Genomic DNA, 12642 nt, shown 5'->3' with positions numbered 1-12642 from the left:
AAACACTGATGCAGGTAAATGGTAAGCGCGAAGATGACCAGGTTGATATTTAATGTATATATACCTATATTGGTTTGATAACTGCTGGGCTATGAAGAGCTCATGTTTTTAGTGATTTTAATATTACACTCCATGTTTCTTTTCCATTGTGATGTTTAATAAATTCTTTAAAAAATTTTAATTAACGGAGTAGTGCTTTTTATACGGGTGACCTTTCTCCTTTCCTACAAATTCTAATTGCATCAATAGAACATGGTTGTGTGAAGCCAGGAGGGACTGTACCTCTTCTTTGTTACTCAGCTATAGAGAAATTGGGCCACTGACGGCACCAATGTTAATTTGTACAATTTCTGGCTACAGCTTGTTATTTGAGTGCTGGAGACGTTGTTGTGGGTGGAAACACTGCAGATCACATAGTGTGTAGCCAAACTCTGGTTAGTGGCAGTAACTGTATCTGTAGTAGTGGTGGGGTTCAGCTGCTGTGTAGCATGGGGGTTAGTGGTGGGAGTGTCAGACACTGGCTGTTATTTAGCCGGTCCTGTTTGCGTACGTAGTGAGTTGTGTAGTGTTAGGCGTAGGTAGAGGGTAGGTTATGGTTAGGCATAGAAGGGGGAGGTTGGTGTGAGGCTAGGTTAACTTAAGCTTATAGTGAATATTGTTGAAGTTAACGCTATTCTACTAGTTGTATATCATAGGTGATAGTTTAATATCAGTAACATTGCCGATTATTCTACTATTGGTAATATCTCATAGCCAAATTGCCAAGCCGCGCTTTTAAATCTACGCAGTGAGAGCACAGAGCTCCATATAACAGCTATTGTGCTGCCGAGCTGGACTTGCTTAATAGACATTTCACATACTGCTTTTCAGCTGTTTATGTAATAGTTTGCCTGAAGTTCAGCCTAAAGCTTACTGGCAAAGGAATACATTTCATTTTTTGAGGTGTTATAAAAATAAATCATTTACACCCTTGGAATAACTAAGCAGATCCTCAGAATTGATTTTGTACTTGCTCATACTAGTCTGTGCTGACCTGATCTTGAGACATTTTCAGTATCTTCAAGACTCAGAGGTCCTGTAACCTTTTGATGAATTTTGGCCAACAAAGCAACAATAGATACCACATATAAAGCAATATTGTATAACTAGAGTATTTTTGTTGCAGCTTGCCAAGTAGAAATAGCTTTTTGTGGGGGGGAAAAGCAATATCTGTAAACTAGATTTTCTTTTCATTGTCGAGAGTCCTATGTAGGTTTAGGTATCAGCTTGCCTCGTATGGAACAAGAAAATGTCATTATTATGCCAGTTGTGTCCATGTACTTGATTCACTGTCTTTTCTTTACTGCTGTTCTATGCGGAGGCAATGGAGAATACTAGAACAGTTCTTTGTATAAAACGGACTATAATTCAGTGAGTCAAACAACAATGATAACTCATTTGTATGTCTGCCTAATTGTCAATTCAGGCAAATTAAACTCTTCACAGATCATCATTTTCTTGTTTAATGGGGCTCTATTGATGGAATAAAATAGCCATCTGTAGCAGAATAACAATTTCACTAGGACTAAGCAGATGGATGCTGGTTTAACAGATTCTTGAATATATCTGATTTGGTTTTCACAGAGAACATTATTGAATATGTACAGTATTTGTATATGTATATATAAAAATAACTTGGGGGCGATCAGACTCCACCAGAGAGCTCTGTTGGTGGGGGGAAAAAGGGAGGGGGAAGAAATCACTTGTGTGATGTGTTGTGCGGCCCTGCAGCTTGGCCTTAAAGCTGCAGTGGCCATTTTAGTAAAAATGTGCCTGGTCTTTAGGGGGGTTTACCACTGTGGTCCTCTGGCTAAAAAATAGTTTCTGAGTGAAGTGGAAGTATGAATTATTATCCCCTCATTTTTCATAAGATTGTTGTTGACAGTCTTGTTGGGTGTTGTCTTGAACTGAGTAAATAAAGAAAAGCTTCTGCGATATCCTTTGGAAATCTAATAACTTTATTTTCTTTGTTTGCTCAGCAATTTATTACAAGGCAATCTGATAATTTGCTCTGCAACTAATGTTATCAGTTAGCTTCACTTCACTTTCTCCCCTATATCATCATCACCCACAGTAAGTAGTTGGGGAAGTGTTTGGGGAGGGCACCAGCTGTCTGAACTCCTCCCCTATACCATCATCTCCCACACTAGGTAGTCAGGGAAGTGTTTGGGGAGGGCACCAGCTGTCTGAACTCCTCCCCTATACCTTCATCACCCACAGTAAGTAGTCAGGGAAGTGTTTGGGGAGGGCACCAGCTGTCCAAACCCCTTCCCTTATACCATCATCATACACAGGAAGTAGTCAGGGAAGTGTTAGGTAAGGGCACCAGTTGTCCCAACTCCTCCCCTATATCATCACCATCCACAGTAAGTAGTCGGGGAAGTGTTTGGGGAGGACACCAGCTGTCCAAATTCCTTCCCTCTACCATCATCATGCACAGGAAGTAGTCAGGGAAGTGTTTTGGGAGGGCACTAGCCAATTAGTTTTATGTGACCCTGCCATAATCATAAATTCAGCCAACACATAAAGGCTAAAGAAAGTGCTTATGGAGCACATATTTGTTTTCTGCTTTACATTTTGTATTTTGCATGGAGTTTTATCTATAAGAATTACATTCTACAGGCCATGTTTCTGCAATATAGCATAGTGCGCGGGAGGTCAGTTTCTGCACAGTTTTATATTTAGCTTCAGCATTTATTGCATACATTTTACTATCCCTTAATGCTTCATTAATCTTCCTTTCAGCTGAAAGTTTTTCTGGCACCTTGTATCGAGGCCTTGATCCTCCTGGACCGCCTCTGCTATCTGAGGGAACAGGTATGTTGACTTTGACACATTCGACACATAGCAAGTTTCCTTCATTGCATGAGATCATTCACACTTACTGTATAGAGAAAGTCTCACTGGTAGAGGACACACTCAGAGATGTTCATCATCTGGAATCGGAGAGCAAGAGCAAATCTTTATTTCCAACATATGCCCAGCAGATGTTATTATTTTTGGTAAAGTCGGAGCAGTAAGTTTAATGGCATTTTAATTGAAGTCTAATTTGCAAGACGCCAGGCATTTTGTTTATAGCCACTATATGCGGATCGTCTCTTAGTCACAGACTTTACGGAGCTCATCAAGCCTGTCTAATTTTTGTTAGTTATCCGTAGACTTAAAATTTGATTACTGTAAACACTGCCACCTAATTGAATAGAAGAATATGACACAAGTGAATACCTCCTGCCAAAAACATCCTTAGCTAGTTAAGACGTATATTGGCTCCAATTTTTGGAAGGTCCTTTTGCAGCTTCTGCTTTGATGTCTGAAAAAGATGTTTGCAAGTTTTTTTTTCCTTAAATGAAACGGACTCCGAAGAACGGTCCTGATTTTCCACTATAAACATTTTAACGGTAACACCGTGTCTATTGCAGTACCTTCTTTTCAAATCCTTTCTTGGAATAAGAATGTTGCTATAAAGGCCTGGTTTTGTCCTAAATGGTATTTCTTACACACTAAAAGGCAGTTCTGAAGTATGCAGATAATGATGTATTTTCTGGCTGCCAGCTTACTGTAAATCAGAAATCTGTATGATTTCCAAGAGCGTAGATCAGGCACACTTCATGCAGTTCTAATTTACTTTTACTGAACCAAGGAGAGATTTGACCTAGTTTGTATAGCAGAACGGCTACATTGTTGGGCTTTGTCATGCACTGTCGTATAAATATATTCCCTGAAGAGTTTGAAATGTGTCTGTGATGTTCCTTTATCTGCTTATCAAGTTACTCATAATTATATATCCATCTATTAGTTAACCCATTTGCATGGGCCGTGTCTCTAGTGCAGGTTACATTTTCCTTCACTGTAGTTTTGAACATGGGCAGACATCGGATTTCGTTTTCATGGTTACTGTAGGATATGTTCAATTCCTATAGAATGCATGAACGGATATTTAAATCTGAACTGTGGGCTCAACTAATGTGATTTTGTAAAATGTTTAGTTACCTTAAAGGGAACCCGTGTTGAGAGGGATATAGAGGCTGACATGTTTATTTCCTTTTAAATAATGCACATTGCCTGGCTGTCCTGCTGATCCTCTGCATCTAATACTTTAAGCCATAGACCCTGAACAAGCATGCAGGTCAGATGTCTGACAAATCTGACAAGATTAGCTGCATGCTTGTTTTAGGTGTGCGATTTAGAACCTACTGACCAGAAAGATCAACAGGGCTGCCAGGCAATTGGTAGTGTTTAAAGTGTACCAGAGCTGAGCTTAAATAAAAGTTTTATACGTACCTGGGGCTCCCTCCAGCCCCATGCACACGGATGGCTCCCACGCCGCGTCCTCAGTCTTCTACGGCTTTGGTACCGGGTCCCTTAACTTCAGCCAGTCGTGGACGGTCTGCGCAAAAGAAGTGCGCCCTCTACGTATCTCTCCAGTGGCTGCCGGAGAGATGTGTAGAGGGCGCACTTCTTTAGCGCGACTGGCTGAAGTTACAGGACCCAGTATCAAAGACGCAGAACACTGAGGACGTGGCGTGGGATCGATCCGTGCGCATGGGGCTGGAGGGAGCCCCAGGTATGTATAAAACTTTTATTTAAGCTCAGCTCTGGTACACTTTAAAAGGAAATAAGTATGGCAGATTCCATAGTTCTCACACCTTGGGTTCCTTTTAAATCAGTTAGTAAGCCTGTGTTATGTTGCCTATGAGATATTGCTCTAATTCCATCAGTGCAAACTAAAATGTGCCCTTTTGGCTCTGCAGGAGTTAATAGGATGCAGTATTGCAAACTGGTGTCGAAGCACTCCATTGCTCAGTAAAAACTGGAAGAGGAATTGGCCCAAGTGGTCACATATTAATTACATTACAAAGAAATGTAAAGGGTATTTGGAGTCATAAACAAAAAAAACTAGCTGCTTACCTCGGTTGAATGAAGCCTCTGGGAAGTCCAGAGGCTTCCCTGATCTCCGTACACCCCTTCACTCCAGCAATGGGTTCCTCTAAATATGTTCAACAATATTGTTAAATACGTTGCTCATGGCCACACTCCTCTCCATGTATGAGTGTACGTTCTACAGGGCAAGTGCAGATAGGACTTGCATCATGGGGTCTGTACATAAAGGGGAGCATGGCCATGGAGAGGGTCCCAGCTAGCAGTGGAGGGGTCAAGGAGGATTGGAGAAGCAACCAGAGGCTTCCTTTTAAGATGTAAGTATTTTGTTTTTTGTTCTTTACTTATGTTTTGCTTTAAGGTAAGTAGAAATATTTTTTAACCTTAACACAGGGTAGCAGTTGGCAGCATGATATGTGCTCCAGACTTGACGTGTGCCCAGCTGTTGCAGTTTCCAGTATTGGGAAACATTGTAACATACTGTACACAGTCAATGTGTTGACACGTTAACTTTTTTTTGTTTTGTGTAGTTTCTGTCCTCCAAAGTCACTTTTTAAACATTTGTATTCAATAACACACAAATAATGTAGTTAATGTTTTAGAACTGTGTTGCAGCCCTAATCAGGTTACCGTACAGCTGACCCTGAACCTCCTTAGTGGTAATCCCGAGTCAGGCTCAGGACGGAAATTTGCATCTCAGAGCGGCAATCCCGTGCCTGAGTGACTTATATGCAGTAGCTGCTGCAGATCTCTCTGTGGTATGTTTTTTGTTTTTAGGATCTGAAAGCTTGTAAAAAAAATTGCATGGCTTTTAGACCCTAAATCTGGAAATAATCATAATGCCAGGGAAGTTGTGAAACTCAGTATTTCTTATTTGCTCTAAAATATTATTTGCAGCATAAAATCTACTACCACAAAAAAATCTGTAGCAGAACAGCATTTAAACAGTTAACTACTTAAGGACTGCCGTCATAAAACCCCTTAAGGACCAGACACTTTTTTTCCATTCAGACCACTGCAGCTTTAACGGTTTATTGCTCGGTCATACAACCTACTATCTAAATGAATTTTACCTCCTTTTCTTGTCACTAATACAGCTTTCTTTTGGTGCTATTTGATTGCTGCTGTGATTTTTAGTTTTTATTATATTTATCAAAAAAGACATGATTTTTGTAAAAAAAAAAAAAAAAAAAAAAATTTTTTTTTAACTTTCTGTGCTGACAATTTTCAAATAAAGTAAAATTTCTATATACATTTTTGTCCAAATTTATTGTGCTACGTCTTTGATAAAAAAAAATCCAATAAGTGCATATTTATTGGTTTGGGTAAAAGTTATAGCGTTTACAAACCGACGGCAAGATGATCAGGGGGGGGTCTGAGGGCGATCTGAGGGTGTGGGCGGGTGATTGGGTGCCCGCAAGGGGCATATGACGGTCTAATCTGATGGGTATGATGGGTAGCAGTGACAGGTGGTGACAGGGTGATTGATGGGTGATTAGTGGGTGATTAGAGGGGAGAACAGATGTAAATAATGCACTAAGGAGGTGATCAGGGGGGGGTCTGAGGGTATGGGCGGGTGTTTGGGTGCCCGCAAGGGGCAGATTAGGGTCTGATCTGATGGGTAGCAGTGACAGGGGGTGATTGATGGGTGATCAGTGGGTGATTAGAGGGGAAAACAGATGTAAATAATGCACTGGGGAGGTGATAGGGGGGGGGGTGTCTGAGGGCGATCTGAGGGTGTGGGCGGGTGTTTGGGTGCCCGCAAGGGGCAGATTAAGGTCTGATCTGATGGGTAGCAGTGACAGGTGGTGACAGGGGGTGACGGGGTGATTGATAGGTGATCAGGGTGTGATTAGAGGGGAGAATAGATGCAAGCAATGCACTGGCAAGATGATCAGGGGGGTCTGAGGGTGTGGGCGGGTAATTTTGTGCCGGCAAGGGGCAGATTAGGGTCTGATTTGATGGGTGGCAGTGGGCAGGTGGTGACAGGTGGTGATTGATGGGTGATTAGAGGGGAGAACAGATGTAAACAATGCACTTGGGAGATGATCTGAAGGACAGATTGTGACAGGGGGTGATTGATGGGTGATTAGGGGGGTGATTGGGTGCAAACAGGGGTCTGAGGGGGTGATCAGGGGGGGTCTGAAGGTGCTGTGGGCGATCAGGGTGCAGGAGGGGCAGGATCAGTGTTCTGGTACTTTTACTAGAAGGGCTGCCTCCTGCCCTGGTGGTCCCTCGATTACTAGGACCACCAGGGCAGGAGGCAGCCTGTATAATACACTTTGTTAGCTTAACAAAGTGTATTATACAGTTTGTATGCCGCAGATCGGGGGTTAACAACCCGCCGGCGCTACTAATTGGCCGGCGGGTTGGCGGAGCCTAATGTCGGCGGATGCGCGCGCATCCCTGTGCGTGATCGCCAGCTATTCAGTCCCCCAGGAGCCACCGCCGAGCGGCGTTATGTTGTCCTGGGGGTGCCACTTTGCTGACGCCCATAGGTAGTGGGCGGTTGGCAAGTGGTTAAACAACATTTGCGGCTTCCGTGAAAAGCTTGTTGCTGCATCCGAAGAGGTGATGGCATTTTCTTATGTTTAAATTCCTTTGTATGCTACAGTTAGTAAACATTAGCTGAACAAGTGCTGAAACTGAGCTCTATCTGCTTCTAGTATGTGTGCAGCTGAAAAGTGACCACGAGATTTTAATATATAAATACAGCAGCGATTCAATAAAATGCAACGGCAGCTTTAAGAGCAGATAAACTGTACTTTGGGACCTTGTCATTTGTAAACAGACAATATTACTTGTGCACAAATGCAAATATGGTAACTGTATGGGTAATAAAAAGTAGGAAAAATCATTTTTATTGAATGTTATGTCAGAGTTTTATCCCACTTTAAGTAGTTAAAATATGTTGACATTCTAGACATCCAGGCTGAAGTTCACTAGTATGTGTATTAAACACAAATAAAAAAGAAAATAGCAAGCTGTCTTGTGCGGCTTGTACGTCAATTTAAAATTGTACTTTAACTGAAACCTCCACATTTATCTAAATGTCAGATGTCAAAAGCAGATTTTAATTAGGCCTATTTTGCTGCTGAGAACTGGAGAATCTATTTATTTGATGCGTCCAGAATATACACAGTAAAAGACCTCTTGTTAATAAAATATACGCTGTTGCCTCCCTTCTGTCACAACATTTCCTCTGTATGAGAGAGACATTTGCATGGTTTTTTTTTTAGTTTGTTTGATTTTTTTTTCTATTTGGGGGGTGGGGGGGGGGGGGGGGTTATTGTAGGAAATTACAAGCATTTTATACTTTATGAACAGTACCTTTTATTATCTTGCACACTACTACTATTTGTCTATTAAAGGTCGGTTCACACTTCTTTAAAAAAACATATTCGTTGCTCCGCTTTTTGGCCCAGATCAAAACCGGAGCCACGGATACAAATATTTAAAATCGCAGCCGTCTTCACACACTTTAAAATATGGATCCGCGGTATCTGTTTAGAAAAATTGAACGGAGAGTCTGGATTTGCAGGTTTTTCACGGACCCCGGATACACGGAGGGGTAGTGAAAGGCTACACAAAAATGGATCTCCCTCTACACAGAGAACTTTTGCACACAAAACAGAGACAAAAAGGGATTGCATACTGCCTGCTCCTCCCCTCAACATCATATCTTATCCAATAGAAACACACATGAAGAAAAGACATATGTTTAAACGGACTGGAAACGTATGCTACAAAAGGACAACATTTTGAAAAACTGACCAGTTTTGCATCAGTTTTTAGAAAAACTGATCCGTTTGAAAAGGATCCAATCTGCAACTGGACCACTGTGTGGACCGAATATAGAATCAATTGATGTGTCTGGGCAGTGCAACTTTTTGTTATTCTTAAACTCCTTAGCGGTATGGACGAGCTCAGCTCGTCCATTACCGCCGGAGGGCGCCGCTCAGGCCCCGATGGGCCGATTTGCTTCATTTTTCACTTTGCTTGCTGCGTGTCTACTCTGATCGCCGCCGCCGATGCGCCACTACGCGCCGCGATAGAGTTCCCCCGCCAGACCCCGTGCGCAGCCTGCCCAATCGGTGCCAGGCAGCGCTGCTAGGTGGATCGGAATTCTGGATGACGTCATGACATCGATGACGTCATCGCGATCGTCGCCATAGCGACAGGGGAAGCCCTCAAGGAAATCCCGTTCAGAACGGGATTTCCTTATGGGCGAGTGCGCCGTCGGCGATCGGAGGGGTGGGAGGGATAGCGCAGGGAGGGGGGCATCATGTAGCTAGCGCTAGGCTAGCTACATGATGGAGATTTAAAAAAAAAATAAAAATACTGCTGCGCATCCACCCTGGCGATGTTGATAGAACGCCAGGGTGGTTAATCATGCTGCTGTGCTATGTAGTTACCATCTCCATCACCAAGTGGAATGAAATTCAATATTAACCTCCCCGGCGTTCTATTGAGATCGCCAGGGCGGCTGCGGGAGGGTTTTTTTTTTATAAAAAAAATCTATTTCATGCAGCCAACTGAAAGTTGGCTGCATGAAAGCCCACTAGAGGGCGCTCCTGTTGGATATTTCTGATCGCCTCCGGCGATCAGAAGTAACAAGAAGGGCCGCGATGAGCGGCCCTCCTTGTTTTGCTTTTCTCGTCACCATGGCGATGAGCGGAGTGACGTCATGGACGTCAGCCAACGGCCTGACGTCAGCCGCCTCCGATCCAGCCCTTAGCGTTGGCCGGAACTGATTGGTTCGGCTGCGCAGGGCTCGGGCTGGGGGGACCCTCTTTTGCCGCTGCTCGCGGCGGATCGCAGCACACGCGGCTGGCAAAGTGCCGGCTGCGTGTGCTGCTTTTTATTTGATAGAAATCGGCCCAGCAGGGCCTGAGCGGCAGCCTCCGGCGGTGATGGACGAGCTGAGCTCATCCATACCGCTCAGGAGGTTAACTGAAAACAATTATTCAGTAAGAAATTACTTATTTAGCTACCCATCCTGTTTGTAGTGTTCACTTTCAGATTTAGGAGAAACGTGATATGAGAAAAAAAAAATCTGCTGGCTTCCAATTTTTACTGTTTTTCTGTGATGCCAAAAGTGACATTACTTTTCCCCTTTTCTTTTTTTTTTCTTCTTTTTTTTACCTAGGAAACAGGATTATGTTGTTGTGTACACTCTTCAAAGGGAGTAGGGGATTCAATAGCCTTCTGGTCATAGTGTCCTTATCTTATCTAAAATAGGAAGCTTTCTGTTATTTGCATGCTGAGATAAGCTTGTTACTGTAGCTAAAGAAACAACTCCCCACAATCCCACTTGTACTACTCTGTTCCTGCAGATGGTCAAAGGTATCAAGACCAAGTAAGAAAATAAATAGAGAACAAATAGGGACCTATTTTAAACAAAAGGATTTTACATATATTTAGGGGGGCACTATTTTGGGGCATTTTTTTTATTTTTGGATGTTTCAACCCCCTTTAACAACTACATTTCAATTATTTTAAGAATAATCCGTTGCACAAAGCAGGGAAGAATCATCAATACGACACAGTGATCGCAGCAAACGTGTAATTTTGTTAAAACAGTTACAGATAGCATTTTTATGATTCACTTTTTGTTCTGTTGTTTACTGTAATGCTTAAATCTTTTGCAGGAGAACATTGCCTGGTCTGGACTGGTGAAGCTCTTTGATCCCGTGAAATCACCTAGATGCTATGCAGTGCTTTCCCTGAAACAGCCGTGACACTTTGCATTGCTTCCATCGTACATCTCTGCATGGGATGCAGTCATGTAAATCAGGAGGGGATTTGTGTTAACTAACATGGGAAGGGGGAAACTGGACATTTGCTCCACTCAGGTCAAATACTGTGCAAGCATGTATATTTTCCAGCACTGATAATTTAAGCATTGTCACCCAGGTGCATAAAGGCCCATACCCACCTTATGATTTTTCTGACGATTTTCTCGGCGACTTGCGATTTTTTTGAGCGACAAGCGGGTTGTTTCCATGATCTTGCAACGTGGGTACAGACGCACGATCATGCGAACATCATTTAGCATAGCGAGGCGATAAAGGCCATCACGGCAGATCGGATTCCTGACAACTTACCTGCAAAGTACTGCAATCGCTTGAAGTCGACCGGTCGGAATATGGATCGGGAATCGCTCGTTGCCATGGGACTTCACTGCGATCACTGTTCCTTCCTCGCAAGGTGAATATTCAGCTTAAGCCCTTATGGTTCAGAAGCAATTTTTAGTGTTAAAGTACTGCTACTGAAATTGCTTCAGATGCATTGTGGAACGCTTATACTTGACTGGGTACAGTGGTTTATTTCAGCTGATACAAGTAATGCTTACCCAAAATTAGTTACTCACAATCTTGCATTGGCACACCTTTGGTGCGGTGGAGAACGTACATTAATTAAGCCTACAGTAAATTGCCGTCTTGAAAAGAAAACGCGTCTCCTGTCTGAGGTCTGGATACTGCGATGGACAGAGACCAGCGAACAGATTAGTTACCTTTATTTATTGCACACTGGAACATGAGCAGTTTGTAACTGATTTATCTCCAGAAAGAGAAGGAGATGACAAGTGGTTTAGTTGTCCATAAGCTTTTAATCACTTCTGCATAGTGGTGCTGTTCATGTATGAAATATAATGGAAAAGCAACAACTGGGTGTCTGTTCTTAGCAGCAGGTTAGCTCCAGTTGTCCTCTTGCCAGTATAGGTTTGCACATGTGTGTATATTTCATTGCAAATTACAAGATATAAGGCAGGTTTGTCTCTTTGATCTGTTGTTCAGGAAGATGTGATCAAAAGTGGGAATTAGATATTTTAATCTCAGTTCTTAGAAGTATTTGTCAATCTCTGTTTCTATAAGTACTGTATATGTCATTTTTTTTATTGCTGTTGTATTCTCTTAATTGCCAATGTAGCACATGCTAAACAGTAAAGCAGAACACAGAGTAAAGCTGGAGAGATGGTAGCAGAGGACCCAGAAGACAAGAAGGGAATGGACAAAAAGGGTCAAAAGTTCAGGATGGAGGTTATAAAGAATCTAAAACTGTTATCACTCAGCTGAGACAATAAAAACTTTAATTTTATTGTTTAGCTTTTAAACACAAAATAAGGCTGTTGGAATCTAAGAAAATGCTTCTTAGGAATTTAAGTGTAGATACAAGTTTTTCCCAACCACTTTATTTTCAGTTCAGGTTTGGTTTAATGCCGACCCTTTCTAGACCTTCAGCTGATCCAGATGGTGTTTGGAACTTGAGTATAATTATTTTAAAATGTAACATTTCTGTGTTTCTGTGTTAAAATGTTATATATTTTTATTATGTAAGTTTAAACCCTGTAAAGTTTAAATTTTTTGCATAGGTAGTAAGTTGATTTATAATTTGAAATTTGTTGATATGTATAGAAAACATCTTTCAGAGAATAAAAAGTCTTGAGGAGAAATTCAAAATATGTGTTGCTGTTGATTTGCTGTTTATCTCTTCCTTATTTGCTGTGCCATGCATTTCCTGTGTGATGTGTTTGTGTTAGCAGCATGTTTAACTTAAAGAACTGGAGACTTTCAAGGCATGCTTATAATTCAGTCCATACATACATTCTTTCCACACACAATTCATATGCGACTGCCAAAATGTATTTGAATAGCTTCTTTTGCCTTTTGAAAGTATAACAATGCAGTTTGAATGTGGAAATTATTGAACATTGAAAGCTTT

At 41.9% G+C, this 12642-nt stretch overlaps 1 protein-coding gene across 1 annotated transcript in view; it reads left to right on the top strand.

Moving 5' to 3' along the window:
• METTL25 (methyltransferase like 25) overlaps positions 1-12380 on the top strand; it is a 231543-nt gene extending 219163 nt beyond the window's left edge. Inside the window, exons 13-14 of the mRNA XM_068276853.1 lie at positions 2785-2856; positions 10569-12380. Coding sequence (XP_068132954.1) covers positions 2785-2856; positions 10569-10658 — 162 coding nt within the window. The 3' untranslated portion in view covers positions 10659-12380. The remainder of the gene's footprint in view (positions 1-2784; positions 2857-10568) is intronic.
• The last annotated feature ends 262 nt before the right edge of the window (positions 12381-12642 follow it).

Source organism: Hyperolius riggenbachi, chromosome 3, assembly GCF_040937935.1.
Source record: "Hyperolius riggenbachi isolate aHypRig1 chromosome 3, aHypRig1.pri, whole genome shotgun sequence".
Classification (NCBI taxonomy): Eukaryota; Metazoa; Chordata; class Amphibia; order Anura; family Hyperoliidae; genus Hyperolius; species Hyperolius riggenbachi.
Note: the sequence above shows the minus strand (reverse complement) of the source record. Positions and strands in the feature narration are given on the sequence as shown.